General features: G+C 36.3%; 2 protein-coding genes across 3 annotated transcripts in view; one reads left to right on the plus strand and one right to left on the minus strand.

Moving 5' to 3' along the window:
- Positions 1-10,047: 10,047 nt before the first annotated feature.
- On the minus strand, positions 10,048-12,237 carry tpbgb (trophoblast glycoprotein b). Its single transcript, XM_058745885.1, has one exon. The coding sequence runs from the start codon at positions 11,777-11,779 to the stop codon at positions 10,631-10,633; it is 1,149 nt and encodes a 382-aa protein (XP_058601868.1). The 5' UTR covers positions 11,780-12,237; the 3' UTR covers positions 10,048-10,630.
- Positions 12,238-13,477: 1,240 nt separating this feature from the next.
- The window catches only part of ibtk (inhibitor of Bruton agammaglobulinemia tyrosine kinase), a 46,114-nt gene continuing 32,619 nt past the window's right edge, over positions 13,478-26,972 (plus strand). Inside the window, exons 1-4 of one of the 2 annotated variants that reach the window (XM_058745873.1) lie at positions 13,478-13,615; positions 14,685-15,527; positions 16,481-16,577; positions 17,584-17,708. In XM_058745873.1, the coding sequence (XP_058601856.1) occupies positions 15,204-15,527; positions 16,481-16,577; positions 17,584-17,708 (546 nt within the window). In that variant the 5' untranslated portion in view covers positions 13,478-13,615; positions 14,685-15,203. Of the gene's footprint in view, positions 13,616-14,684; positions 15,528-16,480; positions 16,645-17,583; positions 17,709-26,972 lie in introns of those variants that run through there. The other variant, XM_058745874.1, reaches the window with a different exon arrangement.

Genomic DNA, 26,972 nt, shown 5'->3' on the forward strand with positions numbered 1-26,972 from the left:
GAACGCTATGTGTTTACTGATACGTTAGTTCATTGACAGATTGATGTTACAGCTAATGGTCATGAAAAATAAATTCGGTAAATGTAGGCTTGTCAGTGATGCGTAACGTTATCTATGCAGTGTTAGGTACAACTCTCAGGGCGGAAACCATTAATTTTCATGCAGTTATAACCGTTTTTTATTTATTTAAATTTTTTACATTACTTCTTAACAGACACCGTTATAAACCATCTACAAAAGTAAGCTTAGTGTAGTGTTATCATGTTAACTTTAATACCTGCGTACACAGTTTGTAATAACACAATAACCATAACGTTTTGTTCATTATAAACGTGGGATTATTAATTATATTGAGAACGTCATAAATAGAAAACATGCATGTACCCTGAATGTAAACATTAGCCACATACATCGTGAAGCGTGCTAGCGATTTGCAAAGATTAATATAAAGATTAATATAAAGGTTAATTAAACGTTACACTCACTTCTTCTGGAGGTTCAGCAGGAACACGAATAGTTGGTACCGATTCTTTTTCAGGAGCAGCTTCTTAGCAAAACCAGCTTTATACTGACCTTCATTTATAAAGCAGTCTGGTGAAAAATGATTCGCAAACATGAAAACATTGACGTTGCTCGTGGGGAATATTCCTTCAAAAGCAAAACTCAGCCACTGTGTCTTCAGCGGTTCGGACTTAGGAACATCAAAATGACTGCTGTGTTCATTATTGCACCCGAGAACAGAACACCACAATCGCTAGACGCCATTCTGCTCATAGACAGCTCCAGCGTATATCAACAATGACGCGGACTATGATTGACAGCTCGCTCACGAGCAAGGGCGGGTCTGTGTTGAAACACTGCTGTCAATCAACCATCGTGGGAGGCGTCCGACCGTGTGATTTGATTTGAGACAGGGTAAAACAAATAAGGAGATTAAAAAACACTGGATGGATTTTTATCATTTTATGATGGTTGTGTACAGGCACTGCTAACACACATTTCAGTACAATCAACTTGTAAAAGTGCATGTACCATTATATGACCCCTTTAAGTTTTTCAACATTTTTTTTCAACACTTTTTTCAGCTGTTTCACTGAATTTCTTACTAATGAAGAAAGAAGTTAAATCTCTAGCAGAACAAATTCCTGTATTTAATTTGTTTTAAAGGGGTGTGTGTATGGAAACCTGTTTCTGCCGCAGAATGAATGAATGAATGAATGAATGAATGAATAAGGTAATTGCACATTTTTATCTGAAAAAAAAGTCAGAATTGCAAGATATAAACTCATAATTGCATTATATGAACTCAGAATTGTGAGATAAAAAGTAAGAATTACACTTTTTATTTTTTATTTCACAGCGGAAACAAAAACATCCGAATTGTGAGATTTAAACTTTAAACTGTGAGAAAAAAAAAATCTAAATTCTGAGTTTATATTTTGAAATTTTGAGAAATTCTCAAAGAATTGAGAGATTTCTGAGATGAAAAGTCTCAACTTTATTATTATCATCAAAACTTTATTATTATAATTTTTTATTAGTTTCCACAGGTGTGTGAATGGATACTATTTTTCCCAATATTTGTGTGTGCTGTGTATTTTTATGCTTATTAGAGTATTGCATCATTAGCTTAGCAACATGCTCATGAAATCAATCGAGTCGAGTACACTTCACGTGAGGGGCGCTGTTAGCATGACGCCGCTGTAGTGATCAAATCAGTCGCTTGTGAGGTTTCATTTCAGATGCTGACTCTGAAGGTGACTGCATATGAGTCTGCAGCTCACGAGATCTTGGATCAGAGTCTTAGTTTGGAAACACATCCCCTAAAACTCCAACTGAATCCGCTTTCTATCACAGACCCTCCATCAGCCAGTAAGTGGACAGATTGATGGCAATGTTCTCTTTCTTCAAGCTCACAGTCGCTATCGGTTGTTACATTTCACAGCACAGCTGTCTTCCTCCAACACAACAGAACACAGCTGCCACAGTCTGACTCAGCACAACTCAACTCCTGACTTACCATCATTTCCTTATTATTAACAAATGAAACCTGTCATCGCATGTCCTGATTGGGACGAGATTAGGAACTCTGCAGTTTTACTAAAATGCCAGTTGTTTGGATGCAAGTGTTACAGAAAGTCATGGATAACCTACATATGCAACAGAGCATTTTATACATTTTCTAAATGTTATAGTTCTTATTGTGAACAATTCATCCATGCATATGTTTCAATTTTTTGTCATTGTTTTGACCTTGTAATATTTAATTAAAATGTCGTACCTGGATCTTCCAGAAAAAAAGGTCAGACTTCTCACTGGTGATGCATGCAGGACTTCTCCAATAATTTTGTCCTCTTAAACTCCGCCCCTTCGATTTCACACTCATCTGCCTTGTCGTTTGATAGCCACGCCCACATCTCAACATCCAATCAATAACTGATGCATAAAACCAAGCCCCGTCCTACATTTTTTTTTTCTTTCAATAATCAGTCATGGATCTGTCACTACTTTAGTCTACATGAAATAAAAATTTACCTTTTTTTGGTTGTTTGAATCAATATGTTAGCCTTAAGATTATATATAAGATAATGTGATTCAAATCAAAGCAAACATTTGCATTTAGAAGATATATGCATTTGAAAGTCTCTCTCCACAAAAATATGCATATGATTTTGATTAAATCATTCTGCACTTCAGTCTCCCTGCTTTTTTGTCAATTTTTTATAGCAACACTTTCATATTAAATCTAAAGGTGGAATCTTTAGACTGATATAATACAACTGAATGCAACTGTAGCTGTCAAAAATGGTCAAATATGGCTTTGCAGGGCTGACGTGTAAACAAAATGCTATTGGCCATTATTAAAAAAGTCAAGTCACCTTTATTTCTATAGCACTTTATACAGTACAGATTATGTCAAATCAGCTTTACAGGGATAAACAGGAAAACAATGATTCAACGATGCAAATAGAATAGAAAAAAATAAAATAAAAAATAAGATGAGTCACTCAATTACATACACTGAATAACTCAAAGCACTTCAGTGGGACTTAGAGGGTAGAGGTAAACGTTCAAACTTTCTAATTCTTTATTATTAGTTATGAATTACATTATCATGTATTATCATGTAAGTATAATGGAATAACAATGAACAACATTGTTTACTAGTTTTATTAATCTGTGCATTAATCAAGTGATTTCCGAGAAACGCTGTAGAAAGGGGTTTCAGATAGAGCACCAAAACACATTTGTAGCCAATTAGCAGTAAGGGGCGTGTCCACTCATGAATGGGGAGGTGCCTGTGTTGTATAGCATGTTTGGGGGTGGAGCTATCAAGAAAGGGGAGTGACCTTTTGGGTAGGGGCGTGTTTGGTGATTTCAAATATCAACAGCGTTTTTCAGAAATCACTTACTGTACCATTAATGTATAAATAGTTTCATTATTAATTCATGTTTGTTCATAATATGAATTTATTCAACTTGAAACACATTGTAAATGTACATTAGCTAATAAATGGCATAAAATATTATTAATTGTTAGTTCATGATAAGCTAACTAATGTTAACTGAACCTTATTGTAAAGTGTTAACAAGAAAAAAAAAAATGATTTAGGTGAAGATCTTGAATGATGATGAAGTGGGCGCTCTGCACAGTTTCCAGGATCAGACTCTGCTTATTGATTTAATTTTCTTTTTATGTCAGAAGTGATTCCAGCAATACTTGAACCACCAACTGTTATTTTACCCATAAAGATGGCAAAAAGGTCAAAATCCATAATGAAGGTGCACCAGACAGAGCAAAGGGAAATTTAGCTTGAGTTACTGTAGAAGAAATACCAGTCACAGTTATTCTTATCTGAACAGGATTAGATTTGTCAGAGGACACAGACTTATCAAAAAAAACAACAACAACAACATTGGGTCGTTTACCTCCTCATGGAAAGCTATCTCTGTCCAAATAGGGAAGATTCACAAGTGACTCAAACTCTGATCCAAGTCAAACCTGAAAACACACCCCCTGGGTGTAAAGATGTGCTGTACACTCACATCCTATTTGATTTTCTAGCCTAGCATACTTATTAAAATAACAGTTTTCCCAAAATAAACCTTTACTCTCTCTCATGTTGTTCTAATAGCATATTATGTTATTTTCAGGACAGAGAAAGAAAGAGCATGCTGATTTATTCTGTCAAACTCCAAATCAGAGTTTAAATTAGACTTCTGCACTATATTTAATGTCTTCTGAGTCATACAATAGCTTTGTGTGAAGAAGACCCAAATTTAAGCGGTAAACATTTTAGACTGAAATGATATCAGTCAATGTCAAACCAACAGGAATAATGTGATTGTAGGTTCATATACACGGTAATCAGACTACAACTGGCCTTGGTGCTGTGCATTTATGATAAAAGACAGGTGATGCACAATCCTTCAAAACTGATAATGCATTATATCATGTATACTTAAAGACTAAAGACTGTAGCTCGATTGTGTAAATTAAAGGCATCAGGCAGCGTTTGTATACGAATGCACCTCCACAGGAACTGTTTAACTGTTTCTCTCTGAAACGTCATGCACTGTATTACCACACTTTAAAGGTTAATGTGTAGGTATCTTGCAGACGATTTCAATTAAAAATAGAAATCTTAAATACCATGACATGACGCACAGGACCCCAGAAATGTGGCCACAGCATGTTGCTATCAGCGCAGTACTTGACAGTGGGTTGAGGGCTCTTGTGCGATTTGTGCCAGCCGTACAGCTCTGCTTATATGTTAAATGGGTCAAGAGGACTAGTTTGTTCAACACCAAAATATTCACTAATCAAACCAGTTTACTTAAAAATACCTCATATATAGAGTGCTGCAGCCGTGACGTCAAAACCCGGAAGGCTGATTTGCTATGGGTGCCGTGAGATTTTCCTAGGCGTTTTATAATGGGGTTTTTCAATTTATGAGTAAAAAACAACAACATAAAATAAAATAACACTTAATATCAACATTTATTATCCTTATCCAGTACTATGTCAAGCATGCTGGGAACTAAAAATCCACTGCCCAGTTTTCAGTTATCAAGACAATTTCAGTAAGTTACTTATTTATTTAAAATGGACTACGAATAATAAATAAACTTTAAGTTAAAAACAGTTTAAATTGCACACAATATTAAGTTGTGTAATTATGATCAACATCATTATGTCAACAGAACTCATCAGCCCATATGGAAATGTAATATACTGTACATTGCCCTATTTCAGGAGTGGAATTGCATATATGTTACCTATAAGACGATATATAATTTTTACATAAGTATATTCTCTGGGTAGATGAAGATATAAGTTTATAACATAAATAAAATCCCCATACTAAATTGTACATGCTAATAATAGACGATATGCTATACAATGATTTTTTAGTAATACGTATATATAGCAACCATGTATGTCAACTATATATACTGTATATATATATATATATATATATATATATATATATTTATATATACAACTTCATTAAAATAACATATATACATAAATCAGTAAGTTTATATATGTTTTGTAATAATTTTGAAATACATGTTTATCATTTATATAATATCGACATGTTTTAATGGGTTTTAGGATGGATAGACATGTGCATACACATACATATTACTCATAAGTATTTGAATGGTCTAGATATGCATGTTAATATATAAAAAATAGGTTTCATACAGTACATGCTTTTACTTCATATGGCAAAATATTTAATATATGGAAATGTTATGCATACTGTATATTGCATTTGTATATGGGAAAATAATGTTTGCAATTTAAGAGGTTTAATTAAATAAATAAATTTGGATTTTTTTTAACTCACGCATTAAGTTGTGGTATGTCTCCTGATTTTGTTTTCATAGCGCAGGTAACAAAGGCTGCAAATGGTAATGATGTACCAATCACTTTGAAAAATGAAAACGCCTTCCAATCATCATTAACCAAACTCACAATTCCCCTCTGTTCACTGTTACGGTTGACCTTTCTTGGTATAACCAAAGGGTATTATTTCAAGCGCTGAGAACAGTGTTTTATCAGAATAAATGAAGGCCATTCTTTCCTTTCTGCAGGCACACGTCTCATTTTGTTCTCAGAGAACTGCCGCATTGGACTGGCAAGGCTGTCGACTCGTATTCGTCTTCATTTATCGCTACGGTCATTTAATAACACTCAGCAGGGAGGGATGAACTGCCACTGTATAATGCATCATAACTCCATATTAAGCAGAAGGAGCCTTTCCCTTAATGCCATAATGAGACATATGGGGTATGTATGCTCTATGAGTGTGATAGTATATATTGCCACTATATGTGTTTGAGATGTCAAATCAGTTTAATTAGTAAATCTCTCCACAATATATTCTCAAAGTAGCTCATCCCTTTTTCTTCTTTGTCCGCACATCTAGAAAAGAAGAAAAGAAACCCTCAAAAAACACGAAGATGATGTTTAGATGATGACAATGCTTAATTTGCAAACAGGCTGTGGTGCTGACAGAGTATTATGAATATTGGTATGGACATTCAAAGGTGTATGAAGGAAAGACAAGTCAGAATGATATTTGATTCCTCAGATGTGACTAATGGAATGTAATTACAAGACTCGGAAGAAAAACGAGTCTCGAGTCTGGAAAGCAAGAGTAAGTCCCAAATATTTCCAGATTATTCCAGACAAGATTTTGTAACCAGATTATGGCATGATAGAAGATCAAACAGAGAGAAACTACACGTACTAAGCAGCAGTATTTTGTCATAACATTTATCATTATCCTTCATCACAACACAACAGGTAGATGATAGCAATGATAAAATGTGGATAATATGATCAAATGATCTGTTAAGGACTTTAAAAGCTGCTTTTTGAACCAACAAATTGTTTATGAAGACAGCAGGACATCTAGCCAGTAATGTATTACAGTAATCTAAGTCTTCTTTGCGATACTTTTAACACTGGAGTATAGTTCCACATGCATTACCCTACTGAGGAAAAGTTGTCCCTAAAATAATGACCTATGATCATAAATAACACACTAAATCAGTATTTTTATAGTTGCATATACATAGTTTTGGGTACATTTCAGCTGTGTCCCAGGTATATGAATAACTGTATTAAGTTTAAATTAAAATTGTAGTCTGTTTAATTCAATCATTATATTAATTGGTAAAAGCAAGTAACAACAAAACTATCAGTTTGTCCAACAGGGGGAGTGCTTGGGAGAACTGAAGGTTGTTATTTATAGTTAATTTTCTATCAATTTCTATTTCTATTTCATTCTATTCAATGATTCCAGAGGCGAGAAATTATACTCTTTACTTTTAATGAATTAATTGAGGTTTTGCTGACTAATTGAATAGTTCTTCCTTACTCTATGCGTTTGGCCATTGTGGACAAGGCGACTTCATATCTTCGGTATAGCAACCTGTGAGGGCCTAAGTTATGTTTGTGAAATCATAATTGAACAAAAATTGATTACAAAATCTACAGATATTTGATCTGTTCAACAATTTGTGAGGAATGCCATGCCTTTAATTAAAATATTTTCATGCCCACCTATGATTGCAATATAATTTCCACAAAATAGACTACGGTTGGTCACCTTACATTCTGTGTCAGTGAGAAGACTTCCTCTTCCTGTCGGGTGAATCAGCTGCAAAGTGGACCATTTAGTTGCTATGCAAGCCTAGGCAAGCCCTGCAAAAAATAAAAAATAAATAAAAGTGAATGTCAGCCTCATGCTGCAGGCTATGTATTCAAAATAAATGGACAATTAAAAGATCAATCGTAAAACAGGTGGCAACACAGTCGGGGACAAAAGCAGCTGGGAGTGATGTGAAGACAAGCAGATTCAAGAAAACTGAGATTTCTACAACGAGAAATGAATAGCAGAGTCAAAAGTTGGTGAGTTTGTAAAAAAGTCTCAGTTGGCTGAAATATCCAGTCCTGCTTTCATCTATTTGGAGTCTAGGTTTAATATGCACAAGGGTTATTAAGAGGTTGCAATGGCAAAGTGAAAGCACCAGCCCTCTTTTAAAGGTTCTCCCGCCCGTATTGTTCCATCACATTACACCTGCCCTGCCAAGCATGTCTGAGCTACGTAGTTAATAAAAGTCTGCCGAGAGTCACCCGCCGCACAGCGAGCGCATGAGGTCGAGATTGTCGCCGTGGAAACGTGAGATAGCAAGCACCTGTTCCTTCCCAGGAGAGGGGCGACCGAGCCCTGTCCTCTAGGGAAGGTGTGGCGATTCCTTGGAGTGTCATCGGCTGCCAGATTCAACCCAACACAAAGATACAACCATCGAGCTCCTGCTCAGCTCTGCGGCCAAACGATGTCAACAAACCATCGAACAGAGCTGACAGCGCTGGTACTCACGCAAGACTTCAAACTGGGAGAACTTGGTAGTAGAAGCTTAAAACACCAATCAGCCAATTCTGAATAAACCAGAAACAAACATGTGAGGTTATAATGCGCACACCAGGCCAGAAATATATTATGTAAGAACACAAATGTGAATGCTTGGTCAACACATTGCATGACGCTGATTGTTTTGGTCTGGTAGTAAAAAAACAACTTTCAGGTGGAGTTACTTTCAGATGTGAAACAGATTTTACTTATCTTGTTCTGGAAGGTGTTTGCTTGCCTAGCTAGTAATAGCAATGCCATCAAGGGTGCAATTCCCATGTAACACACATACTGATACATTACATTCCTTGAATGCTAAATGAATAATGTATGGTTAACGCCACTGACCTCGTCAAAGATCATGTCATGAGATTCAAACCTGGAATACGGTTCGAGACAAAACAATCATTCTTGTGTTAAGCTACAGTACATCACAATAACATTCAAAGCTAAAAGAGAGCAAATGGCATGTAGTCACACAAGGTTGAATGGAGATGAAATGTATATTTGCGCTGTTGTTTGGATGGGCCACAAGTATCCCATACAGCACTCAGCTCAGGTTCTGCAACCAGTCTTATCATTACATCTCACAGCTTACACATTTTGTAACATTATGTAGTTCTGTTTACATCATTTCTGTTGCCTTTTGCATTCCAGATATTCATGTGTCAATAATTAATCATATTTCTTCATTGTTTAATAGCCAACCATTGCCTGAGTGCTATGAAAAGAAAAACAGTGATTCCAACATATGAGAGGACAGCTTATGGCTCAAGTCAGTGTGAAATGCTGTTTTTAATTCTGTAATCTAACATGCTTGCAACAATGCTACAAAAAAAAAAAAAAAATTGATCGAATCACAACTGCTTTGTAAAAGACTGAGGTGATTTAGAGCGGAGGCATTTGTGACGTCAACTGAAAGAGATGGCAAAATGATTATGCTTTGATAAAAATGAAGACAAATTGCTTTTCTTTGGAATAACATGCCCGACGAGACCAGGAAATGTTCATTAAGAAACCCATTGGATTTCAGTGCTTCTCGAGCATAAACATCACAAATAACAAGCTACTAAATGCAGGCTATTAAATCTGTTTCTGGAAATGATCAGTCATGATTGATGTTGCGTGAATGTCTCTCACGACTGTCGTTTTAATATTATGCCGGGATCTGCAGGCCCATCACGAACAGATGTTTTTAAATGTTATGCAAATCTTTGCAGCTTCAGCACCTTGAGTAGGTGTAAGGTCCTGTTTTACCGTGGTCTATCCTCACGGCCTGAAGGATGATAAACAGCCTTGAAAAATATCTTCATACAGTCTTCCAGAATGTGATACTGGGTGTGTGTGAGATAGACGTATGTTCAGTCTAATAAATAATGCCATTTAGTTTAATATTATTTAAATAATCAAATATGCATAATGCATGCTGTGCTGTTACTGTAGTGGTCTAATGATTATGTCAAAAGGAAGCAATTCAAGTTCTGATTTTTAATACAAAAATAATCTCAGTGGTAAATCATTTAAAAAAAAATACTAATAAAGTATTATATACATATAAAAAGGCTGTCTCTTGTCATAAAGTCTGAACCTAAAATCACTGGACTGGAGAGAAAAGATCAGTGCAAGACCTTTAATTCAACAGGGCATCCCCCAGAAAAGAGTTGATCTATGTCCAGCCAACAAATGTAAATATAAAAACCAATAACTCATCATAAAAAAGTGGATATTGCCATAATTTTACATCAATGAAAAAATACATAAATACATGCATGGCAGTTTGAATCGTTTTTTTTTCTTTTTTGCAGAAGAAATGAACTAAGCTATAAAAAATAACATTACAGTTTGTTCTGACATATTGCAAAAGGATTACTCTGTAATTTCAGATTTCATCAGAAGAAAACAGACTCCCTCCACAGTCCCATCCATTGTGCTTTTATAAAAGGGGAAATATGAATTCTAATCGTATGATGTTCTTGATTCATGCGTCACTGGACAACATTATAGCAACACACCAGCATATATGAATGAGCCTGCAGCGAGCATAACAGGGTTGATGCTTGCAAAATCCAGTTACATCCTATCCGACTGAAAAGAATGCATGTCACAGCAAACCTCTACAGTTATATATGTATTCATGCAAAGCTAGAGTCTGATGATTGCGTGCCATTTGTGCAAGCCAGTTCTCCAAATGTGTCTCGTCACACATCGGAGTTGAGGCTGAGGTTGGCTAGCCGCGGGTCTGAGTTGATCTCGTATCTGTAATGGTATCCCTCCATATGATCTCTGCACGCGTCACGGATATTGTACATCCACCTCTTGATCCCTTTCCTGTTAAGGTAAAGGACCAGAAGGAAGATGACCCCAATGAGGGCAAGAACCATCCCCAAGAACACATAGGAGGGCTCCAGCGCACGGTCCATTCCATCTCCGGCGTGGCTCCAGCACGAGAGCTGTGATTGTTCCAGGGTTAAAAGTGGGACATTTTTTAGTTCTGCCGGGCCAGAACAGGTTAGGTTTAATCTGTCTACCACGAACTGATACCTCTCCAGCCAAATCAGCATGTCCTCAATATTGCAATCACAGCGCCAGGGGTTTCCCGAGAGTCTGACTCGCAAATCAGGCATCGAACTGAGCTTCTCTAGGGTCACGTTGGGCAGGACTTTCAACGCATTGTCTCGTAAGTCCAACTCTTTAAGTGCCCGATTCCAAAAAGTATCATTCCTTATTGTAACAAGGGAGTTGTTCCTCAAATCCAAAACAGTGAGGTCCGACAAGCCCGTGAATATGCCTTCTGGAAGGAGCACCAGGTCATTATTGGACAAATCAAGATGGGAAACCTTCGGCAGGCTGTGTTTGAAAACATCTGCAAACACACCTATGTAGGAGTGATTGTATAAGGATTTGCTGAGGTTTAGAACCTCAATTTTGTTGTCTTGAGGTAAAGCCTCAACGCTGAACTGTGAAATCCCATTGTTGCTGAGGTCAAGTAAATGCAAACGTGGCAAGTTTTTAAACACAGTGGAGTCTAATTGCTCCACTTGGCTTCCAGACACATACAGGTTTGTTAAATGTTCCAGCGGTTTGGGGAAAGATTCATTGTTCAGATTCCTTATTTCGTTTCCACTGATGTTAAGTACGGTGATGTTTTCTGGAAGTGGCTGTGGGATGGATCTCAAGTTTTGGCTAACACAGTTCACTACCGTGGTTTCGCAGGAGCAATGGGCTGGACATGAAGATAAGGACGAGCAGGAACACGTCAGGAAGAGTAAAACACAGAGAGTCAGGTTACACATGTTCCTTTGTTTTCTCTGAAGTTGAAACAAATGCAACAATCCAACATCAGACATTCTGAAGCGATGTAAATCAAACGGCGGGAAAGTATTTCTCTCCACAGAGATGAAAGCAACGTGCTCGCGCTTCTCAAACAACCGTTTAATGCAAAATCTCACATCTTTTTTTGTTCTTTCACTGAGGATTCCTCCTTGGACTTTTAACTCCTCAGCAGTAAGCAAACGATCCGAGATGCGTTTATTCTGATTCCGCCACTTTGTGCGTTTGTATCGTCACTTCTTTTTCAAGTCCAGAATACAAAAACGAGTTTCTTCAAAAGTATCGTTAGTTTCTCCCAATCATTCGACCGAATCCTGTCCAAAAGGTCCGAGCTGTTATTAAAGTTTCTGATATTTTAAAAAGACACCGCAGATCCAGGAACCTGTAATCGTGTGTTTTCTTCTGTAAGGCTCGGGGCTCGGCATCCCTGTCCCGCTGCGCTCGCTGTAATGACTCCCCCCCGCCGCTCGCGGGATCCACATTGAGCGCTATTCACCGGACTGTACCAACACGAGAAAACAGGGGGCGTCAGGGACCACACACGATCCAGCGAGATACAGCACATTTGTGGAAGTTTTCCAAATGGTACATTCTTTTACGGGAATGTGCAGGTAAATAAACCAATAGTTACACATTCTTGATATAAAACATTATAAACATGACACAACCCATAGATGCCATAAACACGGGTGTCAAGCGTTTATTATGCATTTAAAAAAAGGTAGTCTATACAAATCATGATGTTTCTGAGTAATTTTTTTATAATTATTTTTGCAAGCGTAAATTAAAATAATCGAAATAGCTTTATTTATTTACAAACGGGCATACAAATTATTTTTCGATTATTTCACTCGGATTCATTGGCATTAACACAAGCTATCTATCTATCTATCTATCTATCTATCTATCTATCTATCTATCTATCTATCTATCTATCTATCTATCTATCTATCTATCTATCTATCTATCTATCTATCTATCTATCTATCTGTCTATCTATCGTGGCAATAACACGTGGAACACACAACACTGTCATACATTTATTTATTTAACACACACTTATTTACATTTCAAATTTGCACATAACATACCTGTGCATAAAAAAAATGTTCATTTTGGAGATTGTGTTTTCGCTATTTTTAACATTGTCTGTTTGTTTATTTGTGTATTATTCTTTTTATTATCTGTGTTTTGTCGTCACTGTCATTCTGTTGCACTGTGGAGCTTCTGTCACTAAAACAAATTCCTTGCATATGTGTAAATTCATTCTATCTATCTATCTATCTATCTATCTATCTATCTATCTATCTATCTATAATATAATATAATATAATATAATATAATATAATATAATATAATATAATATAATATAATAATATGAGTCATGTGACTCATGAGTTAGGTATGCCCCGTAAGCCCCGCCCCCACTGAGCTGACGCAAGAGAGGGGTCTCCCTTGCCAACTCGCCATGACACTAGCAACCAGCATACAGTGTAGTCCGTCAACAAGATATGCGCATAATCATAAATCACTGGAATGTTTACAATAAAATAAGACACGTTTGTGTCACAAGCGCAAACTGTGAAGTCCTTTTTACACCCCGAGCCGTCCAATGACAAACAACGATACAAGTCTGCAGGTTGAACTGTCCAATGAAATGTAAGGATACATGTCTGATGGGCCAATCAGAATTCGTTTTACTCTTGTGTCTACAGTTTTAGCTCTTGCTCAACCGACTAACTCCACTGCAACATATTTGCTGCAAAACATCAAGGTTTCCTTTAAAGATGTTTCTGTGGATCTGCCGCATAGAGGACAACACAAACATGGTCTTTTCTTTCATCTAGCGGCAGGTGAGCGAGCGATAATCTGGCAGTGTTTCAGTACATAGTTCAGCCCAATATGGTTCATAAATATGATGATGATGATGATGATGATGATGATGTGTCAGTCACTCAGAACAGACTTCATGACAGATCTCACACATTATTATGTCATATCCGCGATCGGTTCGTGTTTTAATGGATTCATTATTTCCACTAAATATTACAGCTTGATCACAGAGTTTGATATAATGTCCCTGACTGACGTCAGGTTCTGTTTTAATGAGAGAGAGAGGTGTGTGTGGTCTCCAGATGGTAACAAATGGTTTGAACTGACTCGTTTGCTCAGTTATTTGAGATTTAAACACATTTATGATCACAAAATGATGAGTAATATCCAAAAACTGATGCAGTAAGACTGAAGCCATATTTAGCTGATGGTGAAGGTGTCAAACTACAAGTGCAGCACTTCATAATGTTTCTTCAAGTATGTGAACTTTTTTATCATTTTTGTTAATAACTAGCAGATTTGAAGGTTACGTTAAACACTGACTTGGAAACTCTGCATTAAAAGACTAAAAAAAAAAAAAAAAAGATTATTCCATAAACTTTTGTTTGTTTAATTTATTTTACTAATTACTGAATTTATTACTACTTTTCTAATGTGATTGTTATATATTTAATGTTTTGCATTAAAGTTTTGTCAATCTTAAAATATGACAACATTTTTTTGATATTTATTACATATTAAAACTGATAATCTCAACAAAGTCCACTATTGAATATTCTTACTAGATAAACTATTGAGTTTAAAAAGCAAGATTATTCATGTATGTACTTATTTACCCCCCCCCCCCAACAAAACCAAACAAACAGCATCCATAACTAAAGAAAAAACATAAAACAGAACTAATTTGAGTGCTGTATGTGGTTAGCCTAGTTAATTTTTGTGAAGTTTAGGAAAATTTCAGCCTAGTCTAGTCATGAATAAAGGCACAACTTTGTATGATCTGGTGAAGTTTGCAGTTTAGTTGCCATTTTGGTGGTATTGTCGTATAATGAAGTTGATATTAATCTGAAAGCCATTCTTTCTTTTCAGGCACCTTTTGCAATTATGGAGGCTTAAATGGTGGAGCGTTTTGGGGGGAAGGAGTCTTTCCCCTCAAAGTTGATGGACTCTTGAATGGACAGTACAGGATTTGCCTTTTGTAAAATACGATATATAGATAGATTACAAGTTAACTTATTTTTTGAGGAAACTGGAATATATTTGTATGTTTTTGTACAGAGAAATGAGTATTTTCTTTGATGCCAATGATTGTTCCAAAGGTTTTGTGGAGTGTGTTGCTGACATGGTGGATTGAGATGAGCTAGATCTTCACTCTCGGGGCCGCTAGGGTGCCGTGGAATCTCAACACATGCACAATTCTAGCGCCCTGAATTCACAGAAAGGCTAAACCTATTCCCCGTTTTTTCATTGTGTTTTTTATTTATTTAATGCAGTTATTTGAGAAATTAATTTCTATGTTAGTCTGAGAAGTTAAAGCACAAGCTTGTGGGTGGAAGTGGGTGTTTTGGGTTTTTTTGGGGGTTGTAACTTAGCGGGTGGGAAGCTAAAATGAGTCTGGGAAGCCCAGACTGCACAGCAAAGTGCCGCTCTGTGAGGCACGCAGAGGAAGTGATCGCTGCTTTGACCAGCGGCTCGGAGGCCCGGCTGCGGGGCTTTCTGTCTGTCCACTGTCACAATGCAGCTACCCTGCGGGATGAGTTTGGACGCACGGCTCTGCACCTCGCGGCCTCTCTGGGTAAGCGTGAGCTGCTTCAGTGGCTCCTGGACAGCAAACACGCCGACATGCTGGCGAAGGACAAGGAGTCTGGGTGGACAGCACTGCATCGCAGCGCCTTCTACGGGCAAATTCACTGCCTCATGGGGCTCATCAAGGTGAGCACTGCCTCATTAATATTCACAGTGTTTCACTGACTGCTGCCAATACAGTATTTAGAGAGAAGGGTGACCGATGACCAGTATAGTGCCGATAAACACTACTGCTCAAAGTTTGGAGTAATTAAGATTATTTAATGTTTTTGAAAGCAGTCTGTATTACAAATAAATTAATAAAATAAAGTAATATTGTGAAATATTATTATATTTTAAAATAAGTGTTTTCTATGTAAATATATTATAAAATGTTATTTATTCCTGTGGCGCAGCGCTGTATTTTCAGCATCATTACTTCAGTCTTCAGTGTCACATGATCTTCAGAAATCAGTCTAATATGCTGATTTGCAGCTCAAGAAAAATTTCTGATTATTATCAATGTTGAAAACAGTTTTTACTGCTTCATATTTTCGGGCAATCTGTATTACAGTACCATTTAAATGTCTGAGGTAAGGAAGAATTAAGAAATGTATAATTTTATTCAGAAAGGATGCATTAAATTGATCAAAAGTGACAGTAAAGACATTTGTAAAGTTTATATTTTTATATAAAAATATGTATTTTATATAAAAAAGATTTATATTTCAATGAAATGCTGTTCTTTTGAGCCTTCTATTAATCAAAGAACACAAACTTAAAACATCAAATAAATGCAGCCTTGATGAAATGAACTGAAAGCAAACAATGTGCTTTTTTCCCGATCCAAAACTGGTTGATTTTGGAATTTTGGTCATAGTAGTGATAGTCCACTTCTGTTAATTTGGCCAAGAGGCTATTATATTCATGGACCGGTAATCTCAGAATAAGCAAATAATGCCTGATCGATTGGCCTGGGTGATGCATGAGTCGTGGAATGTGAGTCACCAGAACAAATCTTTTCCACCCCGTTCCAATGGTTTATTGGTTTTTATGACAGTCTGTTTTATATGTTTATATGTTTATATGTTCATGTTCAGCGTGGTGGAGCGCTGTCCATCCAGGACAAGGAGGGTCTTTCTGCCCTAGACCTCACCATGAAGGACCGCCCGGCTCACGTTGTGTTCCGAAACACTGGTAATCAACGTGGATTCATTTCCTTATTAATATTTATGACTGTGCCAGTGCTAAAGAAGTATTTATGGTAATTCAAATTCTGTCCTCATTTATCCATACTCATATCATTCTATACCTGCATGTCTTTTTTCAAAAGTGACTTTTTTCATTTTCCCTTCTGCGGTAGCACTTTTGCATATTGACACATAACATCTAGTTATTAGACACGTCAGAACCAGTAGTGTTTGTTGGCTTCATTAATCAGTCCAAACGAAGTCATTCACCTTCATGCTCCAAGATTGAATATGTGTACATGTGAATGATATGAATGAATACATATAACAGTCCGAGTCAAATGAGGGTTTTTAATGACATGATGGCGATTAAATGAGAGTATGTTTGTTTTTTTAAAATCATTGAAACCAAACATTGCTCCTTATCAATACACATGTTTAGTCTGTCTGACATTACTATTTCTGGATCCAAGCACACTATCAGATTCAAAAAGCAAACAACAAACGGTGCTTATATACACTCACGCAGTGCTGTTACACACCATATGAAGAGCTCATTTGCAAAAAATGGATAACTCCTTTTTTAGCAATTCTCAGAAATCATGTTTCATTGTGCATTCCAGTTAATCTCAATCAAACTGCAGATGGGTTATTTTGACTAGGTTAAAAATAGCTAAACCCCCCCCCCCCCGAAGTTATCTGTTATTGCAAATAAACTCTTCATATTGAGTTTAACTTGGGTGAAATGATTGATGGAATTCTCGCTTGAAGAGTAGAGACTTGGATCTAGCCTGAACACTTATTTTTATAGTCTGGCAATGTGAGAGTTTTTTTTTATTCTTGTGTGCGTGTACAGCACTTTGATAAACAACTTGTTTTTAAAACCGACAGTCTTGCTGTTTTTATAAAAGTGCTTTATAAATAAACTTTGACTTGACTAAACAGTATTTGTTACCTCACATCTTAACAAACACAAGCACATAACTCACTTTGTTGATCTGATCTCATCGCAGACCCTACTGAAGTGTACACTTGGGGAAGCAACACAAATTTTAGTCTGGGACATGGAAACCAGGAGAGCAGACACCATCCTGAGATCGTGGACCTGTTTACAAGGTCTCGGATCTATGTGAAGCAGGTAAATGTCATTCAAGGTCACTAAAGTTTTGAAAAAGTCAGTTTTTTTTCCCATGTAGTATTTTCTGATTCTTTTTAAAGTTTATTTTAATCAATTGTTGTTCCTTAATCCTTTTTTTCAATCAACATTGTTATTATTATTTTACTATTTATAAACAGGGGTGCACATATGTTTTCAGCCTATTTTATTTTAAAATAAAAAGGGAGTATTCAATAAAATATATATTTTTTTTTAGTGAGTATAGTTTTTTTTTAATATGAATTTTCATCATTTTCAAACTTAAAATCAGCAAGCTTTTATTTTGGCGGGTTGCCGTCAAGCGAGTATATGCGCTACCGATTGAAGAGCGTCAGTGAATGAAATGTCATAGTTTTGAATTATGCTTTGATAATGGCAGCAGATAGCCTAGATTTACGCTTTCAGTTCGAATGAAATCGTATTACAGTTTGTCAATCTAAAATTGTAATAACAGCTGTTAACCATGTCGCTATGCAAATGAGCACTCTGAACTTAAGGTGCGTTCACGCCATATAGTAATTACAAGATACCAATTTGTAATACGTAATATTTATGTTTTAAAATTCGTGTAATTGACTTTTGCCTATGTAGATGTCTTCATACAAAATTAATGTGAACATAAACGAAAGACATGCTGTACAGAGTTTGATATCAAGTCTATCCATGTAATAACAACCTAAAGAAATAATTATAAAGTGTAATAATAACGCATTTGCATAGCAGCACATTTTTTTTATTTTGGTCGCACATGTGCACCTGTGTACCACTTATGGTGCACCCCTGTTTATAAAGCACTTAAAGTATACCAAAGTTCTGTGCATTTTCAAAAAATGCAAAGAAACTACAATACAGTAAGAGAAAAAGAATATCATATTAGAAAAAAGATATTAAGAATAAAATAACCACCCAGATATAATAAACACTTAAGCCATTCCACAACTGAGGGGCAGCAACCAAGAATAGAGAGCTTTACTGCAGGTTTTCATCTTCAAAAGCTTATTTAATATTTTTGACGCTGTCACTCTCAAACTTCTCTGCATCACTATACATTAGGGGTGTAACGATTCATCGATATGGATTGATACGATGTCTGACGATACGATGCATCGATGCCACGCGTAAAATATTGATATCTGTAGTATAATTAGGCACCTTTATTATCTGTCCACATTTTCACATAATGTCCGTCTATTCATTACCTCCAACGCGTGCGTTCTCGTTCAAACTCACGTATCAGGACTCGATAAGGACTGCCCAAAGACACAAGGTGAGCATAAAAGACGCTCGGGATTGTTTGTGGAACAGTCGACCGCTGTGAGAGAGGTTTTCTGAGCACACATCTGAAGCGCGCACACAGACAGCCGCGTCTACACTGCGTGAATACTAAATTGAGCTCTCTTCCGCTTTTTTGTGCATGGATGAATAAATACATACAGTGGGTACGGAAAGTATTCAGACCCCCTTAAATTTTTCACTCTTTGTTATATTGCAGCCATTTGCTAAAATCATTTAAGTTCATTTTTTTTCCTCATTATATATATTGACAGAAAAACACAGAATTGTTGACATTTTTGCAGATTTATTAAAAAAGAAAAACTGAAATATCACATGGTCCTAAGTATTCAGACCCTTTGCTCAGTATTTAGTAGAAGCACCCTTTTGATCTAATACAGCCATGAGTCTTTTTGGGAAAGATGCAACAAGTTTTTCACACCTGGATTTGGGGATCCTCTGCCATTCCTCCTTGCAGATCCTCTCCAGTTCTGTCAGGTTGGATGGTAAACGTTGGTGGACAGCCATTTTTAGGTCTCTCCAGAGATGCTCGATTGGGTTTAAGTCAGGGCTCTGGCTGGGCCATTCAAGAACAGTGACGGAGTTGTTGTGAAGCCACTCCTTCGTTATTTTAGCTGTGTGCTTAGGGTCATTGTCTTGTTGGAAGGTAAACCTTCGGCCCAGTCTGAGGTCCTGAGCACTCTGGAGAAGGTTTTCATCCAAGGATATCCCTGTACTTGGCCGCATTCATCTTTCCCTTGATTGCAACTAGTCGTCCTGTCCCTGCAGCTGAAAAACACCCCCACAGCATGATGCTGCCACCACCATGCTTCACTGTTGGGACTGTATTGGACAGGTGATGAGCAGTGCCTGGTTCTCTCCACACATACCGCTTAGAATTAAGGCCAAAAAGTTCTATCTTGGTCTCATCAGACCAGAGAATCTTATTTCTCACCATCTTGGAGTCCTCCATGCGGGCTTTCATGTGTCTTGCGCTGAGGAGAGTCTTCCGTCGGGCCACTCTGCCATAAAGCCCCGACTGGTGGAGGGCTGCAGTGATGGGTGACTTTCTACAACTTTCTCCCATCTCCCGACTGCATCTCTGGAGCTCAGCCACAGTGATCTTTGGGTTCTTCTTTACCTCTCTCACCAAGGCTCTTCTCCCCCGATAGCTCAGTTTGGCCGGACGGCCAGCTCTAGGAAGGGTTCTGGTCGTCCCAAACGTCTTCCATTTAAGGATTATGGAGGCCACTGTGCTCTTAGGAACCTTAAGTGCAGCAGAAATGTAATTTTTTTTTGTAACCTTGGCCAGATCTGTGCCTTGCCACAATTCTGTCTCTGAGCTCTTCAGGCAGTTCCTTTGACCTCATGATTCTCATTTGCTCTGACATGCACTGTGAGCTGTAAGGTCTTATATAGACAGGTGTGTGGCTTTCCTAATCAAGTCCAATCAGTATAATCAAACACAGCTGGACTCAAATGAAGGTGTAGAAATATTTCAAGGATGATCAGAAGAAATGGACAGCACCTGAGTTAAATATATGAGTGTCACAGCAAAGGGAGAGAGATAGTAGTATGCTTTGTGTCCAAATTTTTGATTTATTGCCCCCTCATAAAGATAAGACCCCCCACCCCTCCCACCCACCCAAACTGGACACCTGTTTGTCCGCCCCCACCCATCTAAATGAGCATCTGTTTTTACTGTCCAGTGATCCTAAGGTATTTATGAATGTTTTGGGAACCGTGTTTTTGTGTGGGCCATTGAAGACTATTATGTGTTTAAACTTTAAATTGTGAAACTGTGTTAAGCGGGATAAAGGGAAGTTTTATTAGAGTTTTTCACGCACACATATCAACAAAAACATCAAACATATCGTAAAATGAGCAACGACTTGCTAGCGTTGTTCTAACGAACTCTAACTAGTTTAAAACGTTTTAAGTTAAATAAAAGAAGTGTACGTGTTTGTTTATTTAAAACAAACAAAACACCTTAGTTAAAACAATAGCATAACATTACAAGCTAAATAATGTCGACTCATCTTCTAAAACAAAAAGCATACTTTACAACGTTCTATCATTACAGATTAAAAGGTAGCTTTTCTCACAAGTTACAGCAAATAGCTCTGACTTATCTTACCCGTCTTCTAAAACAGAAAAAGCATCAGACACGTTCGTTATGTAAGCTACTCGTCAAAATCTTGTTACAAGTTAGGAAATAAAGAAAGAGAAAAATAACTGCGATGTAAAATAAAGAAAGAAAGAAAAAGAAAAGAGCAGACTCCGTCAGATAACCGCACACTAGCGTCAAAACTCAGAATGCGTTTACGCCGGTGAATCCAGACCACGCCTTCCGCCACCCCTAACAGCGTGAGGAGAGACCGACGCAAAGACTTAAAAGAATTAAAGTAATGTTTTAACATTAGAACGAACGTTATTTTTAATAAATCTTTAGTATTTCTTAATTAATGAAACAATTCGGCACTCATCCTAAAGCTTTTCATTTTAAAATTAGGTTAGTCTAGTTTTGACCTTTTAAACAAACAGTAGGCCTACCTAACCCGCAGGGAAATGGTGCTTATTTTATTTACTTTAGTTTAGTTATTTACTCTTCTATTTTTGTCAAGTTTAAGACTTCTGACGTGTTATATAACCCAGACTTTTTTCACTTTTAAAAATTTGTTTTTTAATTTTTTCTTATAAAAATCGCCTCTAAGCCGCAGGAAAAGGTTGTCTGTCTTGTTTTATTTTATTTTAGTAGTGTAATGCCTTTATTTACTCTTGATTTTTGTCAATCTTTAAACTTTCTAGCCTGCTATAACGGTTCAAACGCATACGCGCGCATGTGAGCGGAAACCGGAATGAAAGCAAATATTTCGGACGTCTTTGGATTTTTCAGCCATAATTAGACGCCTAAACTTTTTACATTATCGCACGAAATGTAAAGGGGACAACGAAATGAGAACTGTGTGTCTGGACGAATGATTAACGACGCGTCCGTATCAGATCGAGAGAGTTGCTGTAAAACATCTAAAGGTGTTTCTGGAGACGCAACTCATTTGCAATCTAACGAGTTTTGGGGATCTGGCATCGTAAACTTTGGTGTAGCTGTTCATTTATCAAAGGATGTGTCCCCTTTTGAAGTTTTTATATGACACATAGCTGGTTAAGTTAAAAGTTTAGGTATAGTTTAGGAAAAACACACTCAAACATACACAAACAATCCCCTACATTTAAACATGTAAACTTTTATGATGTCTCATACAAACCTTTTAGAAATAAAAACTTTTAGCATCACACAGGGTATCTCTACAAGATGATGAAAAGCAGCATGATTAAACAACAATATAACTATTGTTTTAACAAATAAGTTAAGATTTGTAGTTTTTATATCTCTCAAACCTAACATGAACCTCTAAAGCGAGGATTAGAAGCAGTCAAACGATCCTGTGGTGAATACAGAGAATTTCTTCATGAATTAGACTGAAAATTAATTGTCATAGGTTGTTTACAACAAAAGTAATTCCTAAACAAGGTGCTACAAATCCCTCACAGAATCTTTCTTTCTCACTTTAAAATTGTATTATTTACTGTGGTGTTTAAATGCAGCATATTTATTTTCAAAGTATGATGTTTTATTTTATTAAAATAAAAACGATTGGTCTATATAGGTTTATTTTACTAAGAATTGATCAAATAATTGACAGAAGTAGTAATTCAAATAAGCGATAAGTCCAACTTATCAACCCCGCCTGACCTGTCTGACGGTTTGTGACAAATATCTTACTGATACAGTTGTGTTAAGATATTAAGTATGTGTAAAACGTGCAAAGTTCAATATTACTGTTAAAAATAGTATAATAAAACACAAACACTGCAAAACAAACACACACACACACACACACACACACACTAAAACAAACCTATACAGTTAAACATTTAGACTTGTATGATGTTTCATACGAGACGTTTACAAATAAAAACTTCACACTGGGTATCTCTACAAGATGATGAAAAGCAGTATGATTAAACAATGATATATATCTTTTGTTTTAACAAATAAGTTTTAGATCTTTCAAACCTAAATCATGATGAGGATCAGAAGTTGTCAAATTAACTTCTGATGAATGCAAGTCAGCTACAGAGATTTTCTTTATGAATTAGAGCTAAATAGACTAAAATTAGTTGTCATAAGGTAGTTTGCAACAAAAGTAATTCCTAAACAAGGTGGTGCAAATGTCTCACAGAATCTTTTTCACAGTATAATGTTTTATTTTATTAAAATAAAAACAACTGGTCTATATAGGTTTATTTTACTAAGATGTGATCAAATAATTGACAGAGGAAATAATTCAAATAAGCGATAAGTCCAATTTATCAACCCCGCCTGATGTGTCTGACGGTTTGTGACAAATATCTTACTGATACAATTGTGTTAAGATGTTAAGTATGTGTAAAACATGTACAAAGTTCAATATTACTGCTAAAAATAGTTTAATAAACCACAAACACTCACATGAAAAACACACACACACACACACACACACACACACACACTAAAACAACCCCTGCAGTTAAACATTTCAACTTTTACGATGTCGTATAAATACACTTTTAGCATCACACAGGGTATCTCTACAAGATGATGGAAAACAGTATGATTAAACAATGATGTAACTTTTGTTTTAACAAATAATTTAAGGTTTTGTAGATTTTAGATCTTTTCACACCTAAAACCGTGATGAGGATCAGAAGCAGTCAAATGATCCTGTGATGAATACAGAGAATTTCTTCATGAATTAGACTAAAATTAGCTGTTGTAAGGTTGTTCGCAACAAAAGTAATTCCTAAACAAGGTGCAACAAATCCCTCACAGAATCTTTCTTTCTCACTTTAAAACGGCATTATTAACCATGCTGTTTAAATGCAACATTTATTTTTCACACTATAATGTTTTATTTAATTAAAATAAAAACAATTGGCTCTTTATAGTTTTATTTCACTAAGATTTGATCAAATAATAGATATAAGCAACAATCAAATATTTGATAACTCCATCTTATCACCAAAACTGATGTGTCTTACGGTTTGTGATGACATCAGAATCAGAATCAGAACGAGCTTTATCGGTCAGGTATGTTTGCACATACGAGGAATTGTTATAGTTACAGAAGCTCCACAGTGCAACAGAAAGACAACAACAGGACAGGACACAGATAATAAAAGAATAATATACAAATAGACAATGTACAAAATAGCAAAAACACAATATATAATATAGACAAATATGTATGTACAGTTATGATATGTGCAAAATTGAAATGAAACAATAAGCGTGTGTTAAGATGCACGTTACGTATGTGTAAAATGTGTCAAGTTCAATATTACTATTAAAAATAGTTTAAAAGGGTCATTTTAGCTTTCATATAGGATTCACAACCACACTCAGTTGCTTTTTGTGTAACAGAGACCCGCTCGGGGCAGATGAAAATAGAATGTATGAAAGACTTTTCTTATTATAATAAGATATTATAATGACAGACTAACAACTTTAGATTGATTAAAACAACTGAGGTTACGCATTTCTCTTGAATATGTATACAGTAACCAGTGAGTACATGAAACATTATTGTATAAATACACATCCTTGTAAATTCAGCATGATTCTATCATATTAATCAATAAAAAAGAACAACCGGTTTGTTGGAAATAATAAAAAAATTAAAATAGTGTTGTGTTTCTAAGTTAGAATGTTTATAGTGTGTAGTAAAATCTTAACTTTAAGCTAAAGCATTTTCTTTCAAACTCTCTCACGCAAGCACATGGCTTTCCCACAAACTCCCAACAACATACATAAGTTTTGTTTTATCATCTAGAAACCCTATAATGGAGTTATGTTTTGCATTATTACAACTATAGATGCCGAAGAGGACATTAACCTGTTTAACCTGTTTAAAATGTGAACAATATCACTTAAGACTAGTTTGACAAACAAGGGTACGATCATAAAACAAGCCTGGATCCAATTTGAAACATTCTAACAACAAGTACAACCATTGCAGCAAATGTATTCAATCAATCAATCAAACTTTATTACAGACTCAAGGTCCAGATTTAAAAAAGACAGTAGACAGCATATACAACCCATAGCATCTATCACAGACATAAAGAGTTACAAAATACAGCAATACCGGTGTCTCCACAACTTTGACTGATACCGTGTAGTACTAACCCCTATATTTGATAAACCCACAATAATCTCATTTTTAGAAGCATTAAGCCGACCGATAAAACTATACATAAGATTTCGTAACAGTGTTTTAAAAGTGATTACTCTCGCACTCACAAACATTTCACTTGCACTATGACATCTAGGCCTCCGTAGTAAGATTCTCCTTGCATCATTATAAGCTACTTGCGGCTTTGTAAACTAGATGGTCTGTAGTTACGCCGCAAATGAGTATAAAGTGTTGTACAGTACGCTTTGAAAAGTGACACCTTTACCTCATCTGAACAGAAACTAAACTTACGTAAAGTATGTTCGCCTGCATATACATCATACCTTTCAATATCCTCAGCATCTGTCACGCGTTCAGTGATAAAATGTCCAAGGTATTTTACTTTCGCACACACAGTGAGACTCTTGTTAGACAACTTAAAAACTGGAAAATTTATATTATAACACCGCAGCAAGATAAAACTCTGGACGAACAACTTATCAGACGTTCTACGTATTATTACAAGTCCCTGCTTACCTAGTTTATGATGAAACTAGAAAATATAGACGTGAGCTAACGGGTGTTCAAAATACCGGTCACGTTCAATTAGACGAAGACATGCCGAGGTAGCGAACACAACGAACTCGGGAGGGTCGCGAAGCAAACAGTCTAACACAACACACGTTCTCCAGAATGGTGCTGATGATGGGTTCATAATTTCACGATGAAGACCAACGGGTATTCACCTGCAGCAGGACTGACTGACTTTTTCTTAAGATTTGATTTCAAGAACACACAACGAATCCTAAAGCTATTTCACGAAATAACACAACAACGGGTGCACCATTTCAACATATACACGTCAAGTCTGTTTTACCATAAGTATATCGTATTCTTTTATATATATATATTTGTTTAGGCTAAATACGTTTTAACAATTATTTTTGTTTTTACAAAGATGTTAAATTGAACACGTGTAACTAATACCTCATTCAAATGTCACGGTCTTTCAGGCCAACGAACTACAATACCCAGCATACACCTCAGACTACAAACATGGCCGTCGGGGATACATATACCAAAATGGTCATACGCGACAGATCTCTAAATCGTCGGACTTCTAATTATTCGCACGCTCAGATAACCTATATAAAAGACACACGTCCACACTTTTTGTGAAGAATATTAAGTTCTGTGTTGCGATGTTACAAACCCCTTTTGTGAGCTCTGTTAGTGTCAAGCCGATTCATTTCCGTGAATCGATTCTTTCCCACAGTTCGGTTCAACGAACCGATTCATCGGATCCTTACGCCATCTCGCAGTTATGTCAGTATACACTTCTTTCCTAACAACTCGGGGTCGTTTTATATCAGTGAAACATACAAATAAAGTTAACAGCGTGAAGGCGTCTTTTGTTCATTTAATCTGTTTGTGGTCATGATTTCATTCACCGATCCTTCATGTCGGATCTGAGTCAGACCGACCAATATTGAGTAGCCTACACGTAAACGCTGATATGTTCTACATGTCTGAAGTATAAGTGTGTAGAAAGAATAAACCGGTCTTATAAACTCATCGATTTGGCTTAACAACTTTAAAACATAATCTGCATGAACGATAAACCATACACTCTTAAAATCGATAGCACACAAAATATGTGTAAAAGGACCGATAACATAATAAAGTAATGTTTTGGTTCGTGTCTTACACAACTGCGCGTTACTTAACGGGTTTATTAAGTTTTAATATAAAAGATAAT

This window comes from Onychostoma macrolepis, chromosome 16, assembly GCF_012432095.1.
Source record: "Onychostoma macrolepis isolate SWU-2019 chromosome 16, ASM1243209v1, whole genome shotgun sequence".
Lineage (NCBI taxonomy): Eukaryota > Metazoa > Chordata > Actinopteri > Cypriniformes > Cyprinidae > Onychostoma > Onychostoma macrolepis.